Below are 18837 nucleotides of genomic sequence, written 5' to 3'. Positions count from 1 at the left end.
ATATATACACATATATACAGATTTATTTATTTATTTTGTGGCACAAACTCCAAAAACGAATGCAGCTTAAAGACAGATGTAAATAATAGGTGTTGACAAAAACCATGACTATAAAAACACAGGTATATTTTACTTTAGGTCAGGTTTCGAATTGTTGCCTCTCAGCAACAAAGAAGGAAAGCGCTTTAGATTCCAGTCACACCAACAATCTGAAATTGCTCCTCAGAAAGATTCCGATTCCAGAAGTGATATGTCATCACTTTTATTGTGTAGATATTTTTTGCGTTGGTGTGAAGATTAAAACTTCATCCCAACATTTTTTACTGCGCTAGATGGTTTTCACAAGCAAGTTAGAAGATGAACACTGAAACGGTGCCTCATAATTGAAACGTCAGTGGAATTCCAGAGCATGAAAGCTTTGCGCGATTCAACTCCCAGTCAAACTACAGCTTTAAAGTAGAAACTTGAAGGTAATTCTTAATCTGCGTTTCCTCTAGCAATCAATTAAGCCCTCAGATGTATCCGACTGCAGTATTTCCTTTAGTTTTGAGTGTATTGGTCAACAATAAACAGAAAAGAACATGAGCACTCATGTCTCTTTATCGACATCATCTCGTGAAACGTGAAACTGTATCTGAGAACTAGATAACTAACTAACTAACTTACTAACTTTAGATTGACTGCCCTCTATTTATTTAAGAGAGCAAACTCAGGTACTTCACTCCCAATTTGACCAAAAATGTCAAACAACAACGCTCTACAATCCAATGTCAACGCTGCACATAATGATCTTCATGAGAGCATCATTTAGTTTAACAGAAATAAAAGTGGTAGATGCATGCAGCATGCACTGCAGCTAGAATGTGATTATATCTAGAAGACAATCGGCGCTGTCAAGTCCTGCTTTCTTGTAGAAACATTTAAAATCTCCATGTTACCCAGAGCAAATGGAGCAGGTCTTTTGATGAATTGAAATGTTTGACCCGTTTGCTCAGCAACATGAAGTTGTCTCTGGTCTTTATTTATGACAGTTCAACCAAGAATTTGTTTGCCAATGTTGTGCTGCTTTTTTGTTGATGTAGTTGTTTGTTTGTTTTTTTAAATGAAATGTTCTGTATCATTCCAGTATATGCTTCAAAAAAAAAAGGTCAGTACAAACTTGGGTATGGTATTTGTATTTAAATATGTACAATTTGTTGGATGATTTCAAAAAAGAACACAATTACTAAACAAGAAATAGAGAAATCTGACAGCTCTTGGTGGAGTTAGATTTGTATGATTAGTCAATTACGGCAATCCAACCTGTTAGATGACCAAACATATACACTAGTTATTTCATGAACCATTGGAAACGTCTGAAAAGGCAGCTGTGATCTTCTGTCTCAGCCCCGACATGGAAATTAAGATGGCCTCCTGTTAAACGAAACGAATACGCTGTCAGACACCAACGAGCAGGGATAAGTACAGATTATGTGGCATATTATAACAGTATAACGTGTTTACATAAATGATATCCATTAAGGTTGGTTCAATATGCCACACTCACTTCTGTGCGAATGGTCCTGCTGCCCTGACCAGGACATGTGTTCAGGTATAAGTCAAATAAAACACTAGGGTCAGTCACTTCCAGGTTTTGGTCAGAATCCACACTGGCCTCCAGCCCTTGTAGACCCCCAAAAATGATCAGAAGATGCCTGAAAAGCAGAGAATGTATAAAAATGTGAAGTATAGCAACTCTGAGGTTGAATTTGGCATTTTTTGCTATAGATAATCCAAAGTATTGAACAAATGTAAAAATCAAGGATTCATGAGAGTGATTGCCATTCATTACAATGCTTTCATGGTCATGAAGACTTAAACCTCATGGTGTATTTAAACAAAGTCATAATAAAATATTCATGACATTGGAAGAGATATTTCATTATGGACCACAGTGGTAAACCGACAAAAACTGACAAATCATCCCTCGTCAACAATGAAAACACTAGTAATGACTTCCTGTCTTATGGGCTCTGGACCTACTTGAATGGCGACAGCGTGGTTTGGTCCATGTTGCTGCCTCTCTCCGACGTCCCAATCGTCACATCGTATCCTTCTTTGTACGGACATTCTGTGAAAACTGCACCTGCAGGAACAAACCAACGGCAGTGAGGACACAGCAGTCAACTCAGGGCTAATACTACCACTAATACTCCAAATTAATTTGTTTTTGTTTTGACATGAATATATTATAGTCTGTTTCTGAGCCCTGCCAAAAAAAGAGATGTTAGAAAAATCTGGGTCTCCATTTTTTTTGACTCCGTTACCCACACTGACTTCATGACTGATTCTCATCAGAACAAAAAGCTCTTTTAAACTTGTAGTTTCAGTTACACAATGGAAGTCCTTGTTCTTACGCGTCACCATCATTCTTTTCCCATGAGTAATAATTTCCGAATCCATGTCAACAACTACAGACGAGAGAATCAGCTTCCTGTTTACGCTGACAGATGTCTGCCCAGTGTCTACCCATTCACACTCATGAATTCCAAGTGCCTGGTAAATGTCATCACGTCTGCGGGGTCCACAGCATGTTGAGCTTAGATAAGCAGCTTTAATTTTTTAATTTGTATCTTAATATAATAATGAATAGTCAGACTAACTGATCAAAGAAAGGACACAGAGCTCAATTTTTATCTGAAAATGCTGTTTTCATATGTGCTTGAAATATTAATGACAGCATACAGTACATTTCAGTGATAAATCAAGAGTTGGAAACGTACTGAGACAAGATGCCAGACGGACACTGTAACCCCAGTAGAGTCCTCCTTCAGTCCTGGGCACATGAGGGGCCACCACCACACCTTGGTACATTTTGCTGTCTAAAGATGAGGAGAAGACAACACTCTTAGTAGTGTAGAAAAAATTCAGACATTATCAACAGGCTAGAGTCAAGACAGAAAACATTACCTTGCTTTTGCTTGTTGTTGAGCTGTACTGTGACTCGAAGTCCAGACTGCAGCTGTTTATCAATCCGAACATCCTGTGAGAGCAAGTGGACATCGTTCCGTTTTATTTGCCAAATTAGAAAAATGACTTGCCAAACTTCTGACAATTGTTTGAATCATGTTACGCAGACAGAAAACAGAAATTCACTGGGTTCATATGTGAATACTTCATGACAATGATTATAAAAGTTGTAGCATCCCAGCAACATTTTGCTCACCTTTCTCATCCCACAGTTGACTAATGAACCTTTTCCTTGTTTGCTTGGCCTGTCGAGGACAATTCCTTCCCGGTATTCTGACCCCTCGTCTATCCTCATGTGGTGTGGACTGTCTAAAGGGTTCAGCAAACCTGGCAAAAACAGAAAAGCAGGTACAGTATCACTCAGAAATAGAAAACAGGGAATATTATTATCATCATCATCAAAACACAATAGAAGCAAACAGATCACACATAAAATCTATAAAAACAGAATGTGTCCTCGTCTGAAATATGACCCTTCAACTGCTATGACAAATTTAACCTTTGGGTCAGAAAATGTATTTTTATACATTGATCAAATTTAAGTTTAAGTCTAGTCTAAGTTCTGCAGGTCTTAGTTTTTTTTCTTATTAAAAAAAATAATTCTTCTACCACTTCTTATACCATATTAACTTTAATAACCTCACTTGGAACATTTTCATGGGCAGAAGTGCGACAATGAATAGCATACAAAGCCAATTCAATTCATACAGTTCACCAGAGTATCATCATGTTTTTAAAGTTTCTTCAATGTGGCAGTTGTAAGTATTTCTCTGGCTGTAAAAAACAAACAAACCCAGGAAGTGCTAATTCCTAATTAGGATGTTCAAAAGAAATGTATTTTAAATTACCTGCATACTGTAAATCCTGGTGCTTTGGGAAAAACCATTTGCGCAGGTACCTGGTGGAGAACAAAAGATGTAACACAAGTCTGATTAAAATCAAGGACAGTGGTGATCTGATTTTGATAGGATATGAAATTATTTATGGATATACATTAATAAAAAAAAGGACATCCAGTTGATTGACTAACAACAATCAAAAAGAAATGACACAGATGCATTTTACACAATACACATTCCTACTTACTGAGGACACTCGAGATACTGAAGTATTCTGGCAAGCTGAATACACGCTTGTCCTTTCTTCCCAACACCTTTAAATTCACCTTCAACACTCCTGTGGGATGAAGCCAGAAAGTCAAACTAACGCTCTGATAGTTTGATGGTGTGTTTACTGATGACTTTAACCACTGTGTGGACTCACTTGACATCTTCCCCATATTCATCAAACACAACAATCTCGTCGATGCAGAACACGACACAGGCGCGAGCGATCTGTCCAGCCAGGTATGTACGGAGTTCAGGGGACTGCGCGTTGTCCAGCACAGAACCTGGCACGGCCACACTCACCGTGTACCCCCGACCTAAGACGAGGTGTTTATTTACATGTTGTCAGTCGGACGAACAAACAGCAAAAATAACCCATGAAATGAAATGAAATAATGTTCATAGTTACCTTTTTTGTTCTGGCCTCTTTCAAGTTGTTCTCTTTCTGCCGCCTCTTGCTGTTTCTGCTTATCCAACTGTTTAATCAGTTTAGATTCTTTCCTTTGCTTCTTAGTTTCATTTACTGTTATTGAGGAAGAATCGGTAAAACCAGTAAGTAAATCAGATGCATCTCGAAATGTATCGGGACGATGATATCCAAAGAGATGGAGTAAGACAAGCAGATATGACGACGTCCCTTTGCTAAATGAGCAGGTTTCATGACTTTTACTTCTGAAATCTATCTAATTTTAATCAAGGTTTACATCTATTTTTTTAAATTTTGATTCATCAAATAGTTGATGGAAGAAACATGTATCGATAAATACAAGAACATAGTTCGAAGATGTATGTAGATAAGTTGCTGCTTCTCTATGTTTAGTCTGAAAGGAAATATTTTTGGGGTTATTAAACTGTAGATCAGACAAAAAAAGAGAGGCACCATGTTGGGTTTTTCACAGTTTGCCTCTTTTCATGCCTTTAATTTGAGTTTAAGTCAATAAAACTGCATAAACATTGTGCGTAGTAGGTGTTACATAAAATGGCAATAAAGACAGTAATAACTTATAACGTATATTACACACAGATTTGCTCTTGTCACAATATACATTGATTTGGGAATAGTTTGTTATAAAGTGGGCCCCATATTATGAAATTAGCTACATAAATCAACTTGCCCATTTCCCACCCTGTACACTTGCCAAGTGGACACCTTTGACACGGGAATGAAGACTAATAGTGCATTTACATTGATTAAAATTACATGAAATTATCTATAACACATATTTATTTACACAGTACAAGCGGTGGGGATATAGGGAAATGAACTCCTAAAATCCGAATACATTTATACTGAAAATCACACATATTTATACTCGAACAGTTATGAATTTTGAAGAATAAAAGAGCGAAATCTGTGAGCTTGCAAGAAAAGCATGGAGCTGAAAGCTATCAGCCTGAGTTTTAGCTATGTTTCACTCACTTTCTGCTTTTCTTTTCTTCCAGTCCACTCTGTCATCAGGCTGTCGGAGAAAAACAAAAACACACTCACTACTAGAGAAAATAGGACAATGTTAGTTTGATGATAAACACTGGTCTTACGTTACCTGAGAGGATAAGAGTCGCTTTGACGCAGTGTCGGTAGACATTTTGCACGCACCAACATGTGACGTTTCGTTTTAACTTCCGGGTCACTACTAACTATTTTTCAAAATAAAAATCTGCTTCGTTCGAGAAAATGTCACGAGGGTCAGCGAACCTCTAGTGTGGTCAGGGAAAGTAAAAAGTTCAACAATTTACAGGAAAAAATTAACTGTCTAAAAGTTTGAAATTAAAATTATGTCTTGCAACATCATCATGGTGTTGCAATTAAAAATATTTAGGACGCTATTGCACACCATTTCAAAATAAAAGTGTTTGTTTTGATGGAGTTCACAACAAAATAACCTATTTATTTTCATTTTAAAATAAGTGTAGGGGGCCGTGAGGTTGAGACCACTGAGTTAATGTAATGCACAAGCATTTAAAAAGGAATATCTAATGAAACATAGGAACTTTCAGCTTTAAACTAGCTTAATTAATATATGTATATATAAATATTGTTTAATCTTTTAAATACAAAATATCATGAGTATTAAAGAGCATGCAGACTGAAGATTGTGCATTTGTAATACACAAATAGTGATGAATATTCCAAGAATCAAACACCTTTAAAAGTTCTACTGAACCTGCTAGTCCATATGATGATTTATTTCTTTTTACCCTAAATCTATCAATAAAACACATGACTCAATGTTTATATTGTCATAGAGTTTACTCTTATTGTTTCACTCACATGAAACCCCAAAAACAACACATTTATTATACACAGTTTAAATAGACAAAATCAACAAACGAAAAGGGAAAAATCACAGAAATATTTTTATATATTTTTTTTTTTTGTGAGTGTTATTCACAATATAAGGACTGTAATACAGCTAATGTGGGGACATACTCTTGGAAATTAGGATGATGACTGAACTCATTAGTCAGACCAAGTCAAGTACTTTTAAGTAGCTTGTTAAGATCTGAATGGATGGGTGATGTTTCACATCATGGACGATTTTCTCAAAATGTCCGCTGCTGCGTCCAGGGTGGAGTCTTCCTGTTGGACAAACAGGACAGTGAGTGTTTTAAAGAGAGTCTGACAAAGACAAACAGAGGTTTGGGTCTTTTTCATTTCAGTAAACTAGCATGAATTTACCTTGACAAAGCAGAATCTGATGTACTTGTCAAACTCCTTGCTGTGCTCTGGACTGTAGAAAGCAGAGACAGGGATTGTTGCTAAACCCTGCAGAAGAAAAGGACAAACTGTGAAGGAAAATTCAGGGACAGGATGAGATTTGAAAGTCCGTTGATTTTATTCACTATTCCTTTTATATGTGTCTTTACCTTTTCTTTAGTGAGCCATTTCACAAATCTGAAATCATAGGCTTCATCCTTGGTGCTTTCGTCATTGATGTCCATCTCTGTTAATAAAAAAGGAGAAAAGAAGGTAAATATTATTATAGTTCATTATCACAGAGGCTATTTACCTGGATTGTTCCAACTGTTAGTCAGAACTGAAGAGGACTCTTAGATGGGAGCTGAAACATCTTCATCTTAACTCAAGCAAGTCCAGTTGCCCACAGCTAACTCCTGAAGATGAATATGACCTGAGTGGCTGAGAAATTCTATCTATCTATTAAAATCTATTGTTTTAAGTCAAGTTGTATGATACTCACTGACAGAGGAGATGTCTACGATCATAAAATAGCCTCCCTCTGGCATGATGGGCTGCAAACCTACACTCTCCAGACACAAGGCCAGCTTCTTCCTCTTGTGTTGCAGAATGTCAGGCAGCTGCTGGAAGTAGCTCTCTGGAGTCCCAAACAGCTCATACTCTCTGTCAAATCCATGAGCTACTGCCTCCTGTTACAGATGGGGATGGAGGAACAGGTTAATATGGGACATAGAAGAGTAAATCACACGTGTAAATGAAGATGAAATGACAATTTTTGTAAGAGAAAAAATGTGAAAATCCACTTAATCCCACTCATGGTCCCCTATATGTCTGTTCTGATCATTAATTCCAAGGCCAAGAGGAAAGGAATTGGGCCCATAACTGGAAGGTCACTGGATGGGATGGGTTGTGTGCAGAGGACAAATTCACTCTCACTGGTTGTTGTGTGTGTGTGCAAAAATTCTAACTAATTCATTAATTTCTCCCTGCCTTTAAATCTAATCTTGATATGTACTTTTCCAGATTTCACCTAATTTAAGTTTATATTATTTGTGTGTTCAATTATTTACTGTGTTTGTACTACAGTGTTTTGAATCATCTCAGGGGGTTCCGTGTGGAAGGAGATACTTCCTGAAACGATGGCGTCTTCACAGGGAACTTGTGAAAAAGATTGTTTACGCTTCGTGCCGTTTCTGTCAAAACGGGTCCTCGGTTGCTTTTTCCTCACTGTGTCTTCAAATTCTCACAAGACTCACTTTCTTCATTGTCGAGGTTAAAGTGTTTACCTGAGCAGCTGTTGCACAGTCAAAAACCGTGTTCTGGTGGATGGTTTTCATGTGTTTCATGACATGTGCAGAGCCAATAGCCCAGCCCACCTGAAAAGGTATTCACCAACATAACAACAAGTCGTAAAGCAGGACACACAACAGTATCAACCAGAATGTAACTGTGTGTTACCTTCCATCCAGTGGCACTGAAAGTCTTTCCAGCACTGCCGATCGTTATGGTTCGATCCCACATGCCAGGGAGGCTGGCTGTCAGTATCACACCAGAGATAATTATGTTCATGACACTGTGACACTGTGGAAGCATGTTGCTCAACTCCAGCTTTACATGGCCTCACCTATCTTTACGTGCTTGGCTCCGTCATAAGTCAGCCACTCGTATACCTCGTCGCTAATGCACAGCAAGTCGTGTTTGATGCACAGATCTGCGATCATTTGGAGCTCTTCAGTCTTGTAAACCTGTAAATGACACGTGTGAGTGCTTATGTCTGGGACTATGCACAACCTCAATTGATGCTGTGAATATTTATGTCACATTTACAAGACTGAATACAACATTCAGCAAAGTATGGAGACCAAGGCTAGAGCCATAGGCTGTGTACTCCGATGTGAATAGGCAAGTTCATTTTGAGGTTTGGCAGCAGACTTCATGTGAAACACAGCTTCACCTCATCTCCATGAACATTAGTTCACTCTGTGTAAAAGGAGGCAGAGAGTGGTTGCAGCTGTTGTCAGTGAAAAAACATTGTGTTTTACCAATATGTTACCTTTCCTAACGGGTTGTTGGGAGTGTTGATAATGATGGCTTTTGTGCGTGGAGTGATTTTGCTGGCCAGCTCCTTAGCAGAAAGAACCCAGTCTCCACTTGACAGGACAGCACCGCTCTCCTTTTTCTTTAAAAGGAAAGACACAAAAGAGAAGCCTGTGTTGATTCTCATTCATCTAGATCACAGTTATCCACAAGTCAGTGAATCGGTAGCAACTGGGCTTGCAAGAGGTTTCTTCAGTATGGAACGTTCGCAGGAATCTGTGTGAGCAAATCTCAAGACCACAGATCCACTTGCTACCGATTGACTGGCTTTTGGATGACTAGTGAATCCTCTTTTAAACTTTCAAGTGTAACCTTTAATTCATGCATTTACTTTCAAAGTATTCATATTTCTTTCAACGTGTATGAACATCTTACCGGCCTCAGGGGTACATATACTGCCTTGCCTCCAGCCATTACCACCATTGGCTGGTAGCAGTCAAAGAACGGCTCGATGATGATCACCTGAGAGACACATTTCTGTTCAGTTCTGTTCTCTGAGATGTTAAACACACATGTATGTGATTGTTGTCTGTTGTCTGGTTGCTGATCTTCATACCTCATCCCCTTCATCAACCAGAGCCTGACACGCAGAGAAGAGTGCCTGATACGCCCCTACTGTGACCAGGATGTCCTCAAAAGGATCAATCTCATGTCCCACAATCCTGCTGAAGAATTTAGCCAGACTTTTTACAAGAGGAGGGTGGCCCTGAGGACATCAATCATAGCAAAATGTGAGGCGACTCTCACAGTTTGATAAAATTACCTTCAGGGGCTTTATGCGAGAAATTGTGATATATGTAAAATGTGTACAACAGTGACATTTAGCATGCAAAGACAGTTCAAAACAATACAGGGGCTTGGTGAGAGCAGGTTGCCAAAAATACATAATTAATAAGCTGCTTATACCCGGTGTTACATTATGTTCATGCACAAACACACACATTCTACACATTCTTTATTTTTATAAATAGACAGACGTTCTTTGCATTTATAGATAAATGTTTTAACAGTCACTTGATAATTCTCTACTGCTGTGCACAGTTGACACGCTTTCAATCCCCACCTGTTACTGGCACATGAAAGATTAACCATAAAGTTTTGATTTGAAGAAAAATAAAAGAGACAGTGGGCCAGTTCAGTTATATACAGTATGTGCATGAACACAGAGTAACGCCAGGTATAAGTGCAGCTCTGCATTAATGTGCATCTGGGATTTAAGTAACCATTTTTCATTGTCACACGTACATCCACATGTCCTCGTGTTAAACACTTACAAAGGCTCGAGTGTATTGGTGCATGGATGGTCCTCCACTCACTGCTTTACAAAACGCCTCCTGAATAAATGGAGGTGGTGAGAAGTCCGGGAATCCTTGTCCGAGGTTCACAGCTTTGTAGTCTGCAGCCAGTTTAGAAAATTCCACCCTGGTGGCGCAAAATACAGCTGCTCAAACACTGTGGTGCTGTTTAGAATCATCAGTGATCATCAGTCTCCTGTCTTCACAGCTACAGTATTTATGCCTCAGCAGGTACAATTCATTTCATTTAATTGAATTGTAATATTGTTTCCATAGTTTTGGTGGAAAACTAAGTTAAAAAATAGTGTTTTTCGTGTTTTGATGAATAAACCTTGGTCAATTGTTTGGTTTGTGCAAGTGCTTTTATGAATTGTTCATATTCACTGTAAAGAAATATCTGCAGCATTGAAAAAATATAGTTACTATAGTTTTGAAACACTTGAAAAGTGGACGACAGTGCGCATAAGTGTTCAATAAATGGCCATTTTAGCACCTTTCTGTATCACTTGTAATTATTAAACTGTTACATTCACATTACAGGAAAAAAAACGCACATCAATCGATCTCTATGCAGAACAGTGAGTTATATAATACTGTATATAATCCTGTACCAGATAACTTGTTAATTATTTTGAGTTTTTATTATGAGGTTAGGATGACACACTGAATCCTCGTGTGACAGACTTTGACAGCAATAAACTCCAAGAGAACGAACAAAGCACAGAGTGTTAGACTCAATGAACGGGAACGTGATGAAGTGCTGAAGTGAATATTACAAATACTCACCATACATTCTTCTCGACGCCATCTGTTCTGCGCGCATTAAGTTGTCTTGACATGATGTTCTGAAACCAAAGAAGCCTTTTAAATGTACAATTACTGTGCAGCTGATGTGCTGTGGTCACAAGTGAGCTGCACTCACCTGGCGGTGGCTTCTCACGGCGCTCTGACGAAATAAAAACAAGCGGCCAGAGTTCAGATTGTTATTCCCATGAAAAGGATGAACTCAGTCTCAGTGCGACTCTCCACGACTGACAGTATTTCCACACACGCTACTTATATTTAAAACACCAACAGTGTCTCATACTCTACATGTTGACACTGGAACGTCAAATACATACGACATAATCTCCTCTACAAACAATGGGGGAGGTTGTTTTAACCACGACTGTGTCTTTTCTTTTTTTTAATTGTCAGCTCTCCTCTCATACTGCTGTGAAGGACAAATAAAAGCATGTAAAACAGACGTTATATTATCGTGTGAGGAGAAATAAAACAAAAATAAATATGCTATAAGACACTGAACCGCGTGCCACACGTTTCAGACTGCAACTATAAGCTAACAGCGACACACCAAGGCAGGACTATTCAATTACAAACTCAATATTTTGTTTCATACCTGTGCTTCACACGCCACAACGTGCGTCAAAATAAGTGCCCAGTATTAGCTGTAACATTTATTACAAATAAACGTGTTTGTCATCTCAGGTGCAACTCAAAGTGCTTGAACTCAAAAAGGTGCACGATATTAGCATTTGTTTATCTGTGAAAAAAGATGAACATAACGTCATATACAACCCTGTTAAGCAGGGTGCGCAATCTTCATCTTGCGTGTAGGAATAGACAAGAATTATCTTTAACCAACTCGCATATTTATTTATCTTTGTAAGTGTAACATTCAGGTGGAGTGAACATCCACTAGCCAGATCTTGCAATCGCTTCAACATAGGAGAACAACACATTTCCGGGGGAAGTGACAAATCACAACAAGTGAGTTTCACAATAAAAGCCCTAGAGTAAAGGCGTCATCATACAACAATATTTAACAAACCCACAAGCATCTCGAAGTGCCTTAAAGAGAAAACAAAAGAACTAACACCGCTATCAAACCTATCAGACTACTGTGGGAATTGATGTAGGAATCCCTGAGGGACAGTGAAAACTGTTTCTCTTGTTATTTCTTCAGGAACCGCAGGCTGGGCCACTAAGAAGTAGCTTAATTCATATATGTACATATAAATATTGTTTACTTTCTAAAATACGAAATATCGCCAACATTAAACAGCAAGTAGGTGGAAAATTGTTTTTGTAATACAGAAAAAAATAAGTGATAATTATTCCACCTATATAACACCTTTAAAAGTTCTCCTACTGAACCTGCTAGTCCATGTGACGATTCATTCCTTTATACCCTAAATCTATCAAGAAATAAAACACCTACTGACGCAATGTTTATATTGTCAGTGAGTTTACTCTTGTTGTTTTACTGACGTTAAAGCCCCTCAAAATATACACATCTCCCTGATGTAAAAACAACACAGTGAATGAACACAAGTGAGCACCTTCATAATGTTTTTTATTATTTAACCGTATCACTGCAGTTACAATGCAACGCACAGTTTAAATAGACAAAATCTAACAAAAACAAAAAGGGAAATATTTCATTCACATTTCTCAGCACAAAATCCCTGCACATGAAAATCTGAGTGTTATTCACAGCTAATGTGTGGACATAATCTTGGAAATTAGGATGTTGACTTAAATCATCATTCAGACCAAGTCATTTTAAGTAGCTCGATGAGATCTGAATGGATTTTATTGTCCTTTACTCCATTTCTTCAAGATGTCCGCTGCTGCTTCCAGGGTGGAGTCTTCCTGTTAGGCAAAGACAGTGAGTGTGTTTGAGAGAGTCTAACAAAGAGTAAACGGGGTTTGGGTCCTTTTCATTTCAGTGAACTAGCGTGAATCTACCTTGACAAAGCAGAATCTGATGTACTTGTCAAACTCCTTGCTGTGCTCTGGACTGTAGAAAGCAGAGACGGGGATTGTTGCTAAACCCTGCAGAAGAAAAGGACAAACTGTGAAGGAAAATTCAGGGGCAGGACATTCGAAATTCTTCACCAAACGTGAAAAACAAACGTCAGTTTTGAAACATATGAAAAGATCATACATGACTCTAGAAGGTTGCAAACTATTAGCAGGTGACGGGATCACCCTCGAATGTAAACATCCACCACTCGATGTTCACCGGCTCACGTCAGCTTTGTTTCTCAAGGAAGATGATCTAAGTTTTTATAGTCACATTGATTTTATTCACTGTTCTTTTACTACGTGTCTTTACCTTTTCTTTAATGAGCCACTTCACAAATCTGAAATCATAGGCTTCATCCTTAGTGCTTTCGTCGTTGATGTCCACCTCTGTTAATAAAACAGGAAAAAGCAGGAAAATATGATTACAGTTCAAAACGTTTGAATATACGGAAAAAGCAATCTAGAATGTAACACTCGGCTGTACTGAACTCTCTTCCAACAAGGATCAACGTTCACACCTTGACTTTGGTGAAACTAATAACCTGAAACTGGGTCGGGGGCGACTGATTGTTCTAATGATAAAAAGTGAAGTTGTTTTGACACTCACTGACAGAGGAGATGTCTGTGATCATAAAATAGCCTCCCTCTGGCATGATGGGCTGCAAACCTACACTCTCCAGAAACGAGGCCAGCTTCTTCCTCTTGTGTTGCAGAATGTCAGGCAGCTGCTGGAAGTAGCTCTCTGGAGTCCCAAACAGCTGATACTCTCTGTCAAATCCATGAGCTACTGCCTCCTGTTACAGATGGGGATGGAGGAACAGGTTAATATGGGACATAGAAGAGTAAATCACACATGTAAATGAAGATGGAATGACAATTAAGATTAAGAAGTTATTTTTATAAACCAAAATGTGAAAATACACTAATAACACCTCATGGTCCCCATACGTCTGTTTTGAGTGTAGGTAAAAATCATTAATTCATTCATTTCTCCCTGCCAGAGGAAATGTGATAGAGTCAGAAGCTTCCTTTAAATCAAAACTTAAAATGTACTTTTCCAGTTTCACCTCATTTAAGTTTATATTATTTGTTACTGTTGATTGTGCTTTCATCATATGTGTTTCTATTTATTTGTGAACGGTTTAACAAAAAACAACAACTATAATATTCAGGTACTGTTTCCTCACTGTGTCTTCAAACTCTTGCAAGATATATTATGTGCATCACTTCTTCCCCACAGGTGAGAGACATTTGGTATTTTTGGATGCTCTGGTTTTGAAGGTAGAATATAAAATAGAAACCATGGCCAAGAATGCAATGCACAGCAAAAAAACTTCAAGATAAGAGATGCGCTTTTATGCAGGGGCCACATTATGTTCCAACAGGGATAAAGTGTTTACCTGAGCAGCTGTTGCAGTGTGGTAAACCGAGTTCTGGTGGATGTTTTTTATGTGTTTCATGACATGTGCAGAGCCAATAGCCCAGCCCACCTGAAAAGGTATTCACCAACATAACAACAAGTCGTAAAGCAGGACACACAACAGTATCAACCAGAATGTAACTGTGTGTTACCTTCCATCCAGTGGCACTGAAAGTCTTTCCAGCACTGCCGATCGTTATGGTTCGATCCCACATGCCAGGGAGGCTGGCTGTCAGTATCACACCAGAGATAATTATGTTCATGACACTGTGACACTGTGGAAGCATGTTGCTCAACTCCAGCTTTACATGGCCTCACCTATCTTTACGTGCTTGGCTCCGTCATAAGTCAGCCACTCGTATACCTCGTCGCTAATGCACAGCAAGTCGTGTTTGATGCACAGATCTGCGATCACTTGGAGCTCTTGAGTCTTGTAAACCTGTAAATGACACGTGTGGATGCAATCACCACAAGACCATGTAAATATCAAGTATTTGATTAAGATGTGTGTTAAAACAGCATTATGATGCATTTTTGTTGTGCTGCATGAACTCAGTGGCCCAAAAATCCTGCTATTCAGACAGGAAAATATGACTTGTTGACAGATGTGCAACAACTTTCATTTTCATTCATCAATCGTGCCAATTTTGACTCTTATTGCAATAACTGTCAAACTAATTGCAATAGTATTTTTTGACCGTATCGTTCAGCTCTACTTACGATTAGTTAAGTCAGAAATGAGACCAGATTGATCAGCGACCCAGACTTTTAGGGACCAAGAGCGAGACAAAACCAACATCTTAACCACTTATGGCTGCATTTGAAGATAGAGGTTTTCCAGCAATCCACACGATCATGATACACATCAGTGGTGGTCTTGACTAAAGAGTCTTGACAAAAAGTGCTCTTCACACTTCTCTTAAGTACCACAACACTCCTTTTTACACAGGTGATGTGTGTTTTTGTGCAAACACAGTTTGCACAAAAACAGGCAGAGGGCATAAACAGACCAGTGTTACCTTTCCTAACGGGTTGTTGGGAGTGTTGATAATAATGGCTTTTGTGCGTGGAGTGATTTTGCTGGCCAGCTCCTCAGCGGAAAGAACCCAGTCTCCACTTGACAGGACAGTGCCGCTCTCCTTTTTCTTTAAAAGAGAAAGACACAAGTCAGTGAATCCGTAGCAACTGCACTTGCAGATTTCTTGTGTTTCACCTCTCAACCAAATGATAAAATGTTAGACACATTTGGTCAGGTTGGTCCCTTGTGGCTCTGATCAACCCTCCACCTGACCTCGAAAATTTGGTTGTGCAATAGCAGTTGTGTAATGGCAATACTATGGAGACCTCCAGGTTGTTAACAATAGTCATTAGAGTGTAAAGGTCCCCTCATTGTATATGGGAGATAGATAGTGTCGCAGACCTCGTCCTCTGTTGAGAAATGGAGAGATAGCTTCAAAACATCTGTCCTCTGTCCAAAATGTGTACATCTATGTCCTCTTTTGACACAGGGGCAGCCCAACATCTGGAATTATGACAGTGCACACTGTCCACATTTAACAGAGGGTACATAGCCGAGTTTCACATCAAACTTTCAGAAGTGAATGACCTTGAGAAGACTGCAGATCCACTTGCTACCGATTGAATGACTTTTGGACGACCAGTGATTCCTCTTTCAAACAAAGTGTTACCTTTAATTCACGCATTTACCTTAAAAGTATTCTTTTTTTTTTTCAATGTGTATGAACAACTTACCGGCCTCAGGGGTACATATACTGCCTTGCCTCCAGCCATTACCACCATTGGCTGGTAGCAGTCAAAGAACGGCTCGATGATGATCACCTGAGAGACACATTTCTGTTCAGTTCTGTTCTCTGAGATGTTAAACACTCATGTATGTGATTGTTGTCTGTTGTCTGGTTGCTGATCTTCATACCTCATCTCCTTCATCAACCAGAGCCTGACACGCAGAGAAGAGTGCCTGATACGCCCCTACTGTGACCAGGATGTCCTCAAAAGGATCAATCTCATGTCCCACAATCCTGCTGAAGAATTTAGCCAGACTTTTTACAAGAGGAGGGTGGCCCTGAGAACATCAATCATAGCAAAATGTGAGGCAACTCACTGTTTCAGGGGCTTTATGTAAGAAATTGCGATATATATGTAAAATGTGTACAACAGTGACATTCAGCATGCAAAGACAGTTCAAAAGAGTACAATAATAACAGGGTAAATCACACTTACAAAGGCTCTAGTGTATTGGTGCATGGATGGTCCTCCACTCACTGCTTTACAAAACGCCTCCTGAATAAATGGAGGTGGTGAGAAGTCTGGAAATCCTTGTCCGAGGTTCACAGCTTCGTAGTCTGCAGCCAGTTTAGAAAATTCCACCCTGGGGGTGCAAAAACAAGTACATGATGACGAAAACTGTCTCCCGTCTTCACAGCTATTTGTGCCTCTGCAGGAACAATTTTATTTATTTTAATGCAAGTAAAATAAACACTCGACAATAATAACTGTATGCACTGTGGAAAATATTGCTTCCATTTAGTTTTGATAGCATTGCATGTAAGACGATTAACAGGTGATGCAAAACTAAAGAAAAAACTAAAATCCATAAATATGGGGGAAACAGTTGTCATTTTATTATTCAGTATGGTTTTTGCCTTGAATTATCCATGTGTCATTTAAAGAAGTATTTGCAGTATTGAAATCATCAGTGAGACGCAGAACCAGAAATAGCCCAGAGTGACATTTTACTAAACTGTATCAGTTTATAGGTAATCTGCTGATTAGTGCTTATTGAGTTTACAGTTTGTTTTCAGAGACTAGATAAATACTGCCAAGTGTCCTAAAACACAGTATAGTTTTTAATGACATATTTGTTTAATATTTAGTTACTATATTTTAGTACTTTATAAGTGTACTACAGTGCAGACAGGAAATGCAAATTGCAAAAAAGTGTTATCTTAGTAAATGTGTGTATTATCATAACATTATCATAAACAATTATCATAAACAACATAAAATCTGCCATATAACAGAAAAACCCACATCAGTCGGTATCTATGCAGAACAGTGACTTATATAATCCTGTATAAGCAGGTGGTTTGTTCATTATTGTGAATTTTTACTTACTATTTTATTTTCCACATATTTGTGCCTTATTAAAGGAGGAATTGCCACATTTTGTGACCCTCTCCACCCCCATTGCCCCACCAATCACTGGGTTATGTTAAGATTACACACTGAGTCCTCGTGTGACAGACTTTGACAGCAATAAACTCTGAGAGAACAAACAATCAACGCTAACAATAGACTTAATGAAAATGATGAAGTGCTTAAGTGAATATTACAAATACTCACCATACATTCTTCTCGACGCCATCTGTTCTGCGCGCATTAAGTCGTCTTGACATGATGTTCTGAAACCACAGCAGCTTTTTAAATGTCTAATCACTGTGTAGCTGATGTGCTGGGGGCACAAGTGAGCTGCACTCACCTGGTGCCGTCTTCTAACGGTGCTCTGACGGAATAAAAACAAACAAGCGGGCAGATATCGGATTATTATTCCCATCAAAGGATGAAGGCAGTCTCAGTGCGACAGTGTCTCCACATGCTGATACTGTAACATGATCTTTTCTACTTTTTTAACGAGCCAGAGGAAAAACAAAGAGACATAATCCGTGATTTCATATCTGCGGAGTTCTTCCTGGTGGGCGGGGCGAGATATTTAAAGTAGCAACAGCGACACTGTCGGTGTCCTGCCCAAAAGTGGCTCGGTCAGAAACTGGTCAGCTGGAGCTCGCGCAGCTGTTAAAGCTGTATTGCGGGATTTATTTATGTGGTAAAAGCAAAGGCACATCTTTGGGGGTTCTTTTATGTCTGAAATCCTTGCTTCAATACCTGATTTGAAACTACCGTATAATTCAAATATTTACACAAGAGAGAAATAGTATTATTTATCACCTGCTGAAATACATGTACTACTCCTGTACCTTGTAGCTACTGTTGTGTTATTGTGGTCATTTTGAGTCTTTTAGTTTGATTTTGTCCTTTTTTCCGTAACCTTATAATTTGTCTGTTTTGTGTGTTTATCTTCTTATTTAAGATATAAAGTGACCTTGAGTGTTTGACATTACATTACATGTCATTTAGCAGAGTGCATTTCAACATTTGGGTACAAACAAGAGCTAGAAGTAAGTGCTTCAAGTAAGCCAAACGATAAAGTGCTACTCATAAGTGCGATGTGCAAGTAAGTGCATTTTTTTGTTGTTGTGGTCGTTGTCATCTTAGTCGAACGAGATGTTTTTAGTCGGCCGTGGATTTCTGATGTCCGGATGTGTTTGAAAGGCACTTAGAAATAAAACATGTTATTATTATTATTCTTAGTAGTATATGTGT

At 38.7% G+C, this 18837-nt stretch overlaps 3 protein-coding genes across 4 annotated transcripts; all 3 read right to left on the bottom strand.

Annotated features, from left to right (window-relative positions):
- Positions 1–1159: 1159 nt before the first annotated feature.
- spout1 (SPOUT domain containing methyltransferase 1) lies at positions 1160–5760 on the bottom strand. Its single transcript, XM_058617286.1, has 12 exons — positions 5660–5760; positions 5536–5575; positions 4525–4638; positions 4273–4432; positions 4096–4185; positions 3858–3907; positions 3206–3336; positions 2950–3022; positions 2763–2861; positions 2023–2125; positions 1547–1694; positions 1160–1413 (listed from the first exon to the last, which is right to left on the bottom strand). Exons 1-12 carry the CDS (start codon positions 5699–5701, stop codon positions 1336–1338), a joined length of 1128 nt encoding a protein of 375 aa, XP_058473269.1. The 5' UTR covers positions 5702–5760; the 3' UTR covers positions 1160–1335.
- Positions 5761–6347: 587 nt separating this feature from the next.
- On the bottom strand, positions 6348–11938 carry LOC131446193 (kynurenine--oxoglutarate transaminase 1-like). The gene is made up of 14 exons (XM_058617285.1): positions 11605–11938; positions 11128–11151; positions 10992–11050; positions 10185–10332; positions 9467–9616; positions 9286–9372; positions 8867–8992; positions 8438–8558; positions 8272–8348; positions 8100–8189; positions 7316–7502; positions 6984–7060; positions 6796–6882; positions 6348–6696 (listed from the first exon to the last, which is right to left on the bottom strand). The coding sequence occupies exons 3-14, from the start codon at positions 11042–11044 to the stop codon at positions 6640–6642; spliced, it is 1260 nt and encodes a 419-aa protein (XP_058473268.1). The 5' UTR covers positions 11045–11050; positions 11128–11151; positions 11605–11938; the 3' UTR covers positions 6348–6639.
- A 606-nt stretch (positions 11939–12544) lies between these two features.
- On the bottom strand, positions 12545–18164 carry kyat1 (kynurenine aminotransferase 1). 2 transcript variants are annotated; one of them, XM_058617284.1, is made up of 14 exons: positions 18080–18097; positions 17936–17959; positions 17800–17858; positions 16678–16825; positions 16370–16519; positions 16189–16275; positions 15456–15581; positions 14755–14875; positions 14589–14665; positions 14417–14506; positions 13624–13810; positions 13327–13403; positions 12957–13043; positions 12545–12860 (listed from the first exon to the last, which is right to left on the bottom strand). In XM_058617284.1, the coding sequence occupies exons 3-14, from the start codon at positions 17850–17852 to the stop codon at positions 12801–12803; spliced, it is 1263 nt and encodes a 420-aa protein (XP_058473267.1). In that variant the 5' UTR covers positions 17853–17858; positions 17936–17959; positions 18080–18097; the 3' UTR covers positions 12545–12800. The 2 variants fall into 2 exon arrangements, with proteins under 2 accessions (XP_058473267.1, XP_058473266.1); XM_058617283.1 differs by having other exon boundaries at positions 17936–18164.
- Positions 18165–18837: the final 673 nt, after the last annotated feature.

The sequence above is a fragment of the Solea solea genome, chromosome 19 (assembly GCF_958295425.1).
Source record: "Solea solea chromosome 19, fSolSol10.1, whole genome shotgun sequence".
NCBI lineage: Eukaryota > Metazoa > Chordata > Actinopteri > Pleuronectiformes > Soleidae > Solea > Solea solea.
The sequence above is the reverse complement of the archived record's forward strand: the minus strand, read 5'-3'. Positions and strand labels throughout refer to the sequence as shown.

Bases quoted from the DNA above. Each gene is read 5' to 3' on its own strand.
- spout1 (XM_058617286.1), bottom strand. From the start codon at position 5,701: ATGTCTACCGACACTGCGTCAAAGCGACTCTTATCCTCTCAG. The intron at 5,576-5,659 runs GTAACGTAAGAC...TTTCTCCGACAG, and splicing joins AGCGACTCTTATCCTCTCAG to CCTGATGACAGAGTGGACTG. The intron at 4,433-4,524 runs GTAACTATGAAC...ACCTCGTCTTAG, and splicing joins AAGAGGCCAGAACAAAAAAG to GTCGGGGGTACACGGTGAGT.
- LOC131446193 (XM_058617285.1), bottom strand. From the start codon at position 11,044: ATGTCAAGACAACTTAATGCGCGCAGAACAGATGGCGTCGAGAAGAAT. The intron at 9,617-10,184 runs GTAAGTGTTTAA...TGATGTCCTCAG, and splicing joins ACCAATACACTCGAGCCTTT to GGCCACCCTCCTCTTGTAAA. The intron at 8,993-9,285 runs GTAAGATGTTCA...TTCCTTTTAAAG, and splicing joins TATATGTACCCCTGAGGCCG to AAAAAGGAGAGCGGTGCTGT.
- kyat1 (XM_058617283.1), bottom strand. From the start codon at position 18,010: ATGGGAATAATAATCCGATATCTGCCCGCTTGTTTGTTTTTATTCCGT. The intron at 16,276-16,369 runs GTATGAAGATCA...TGTGTCTCTCAG, and splicing joins TGGTTGATGAAGGAGATGAG to GTGATCATCATCGAGCCGTT. The intron at 15,582-16,188 runs GTAAGTTGTTCA...TCTCTTTTAAAG, and splicing joins TATATGTACCCCTGAGGCCG to AAAAAGGAGAGCGGCACTGT.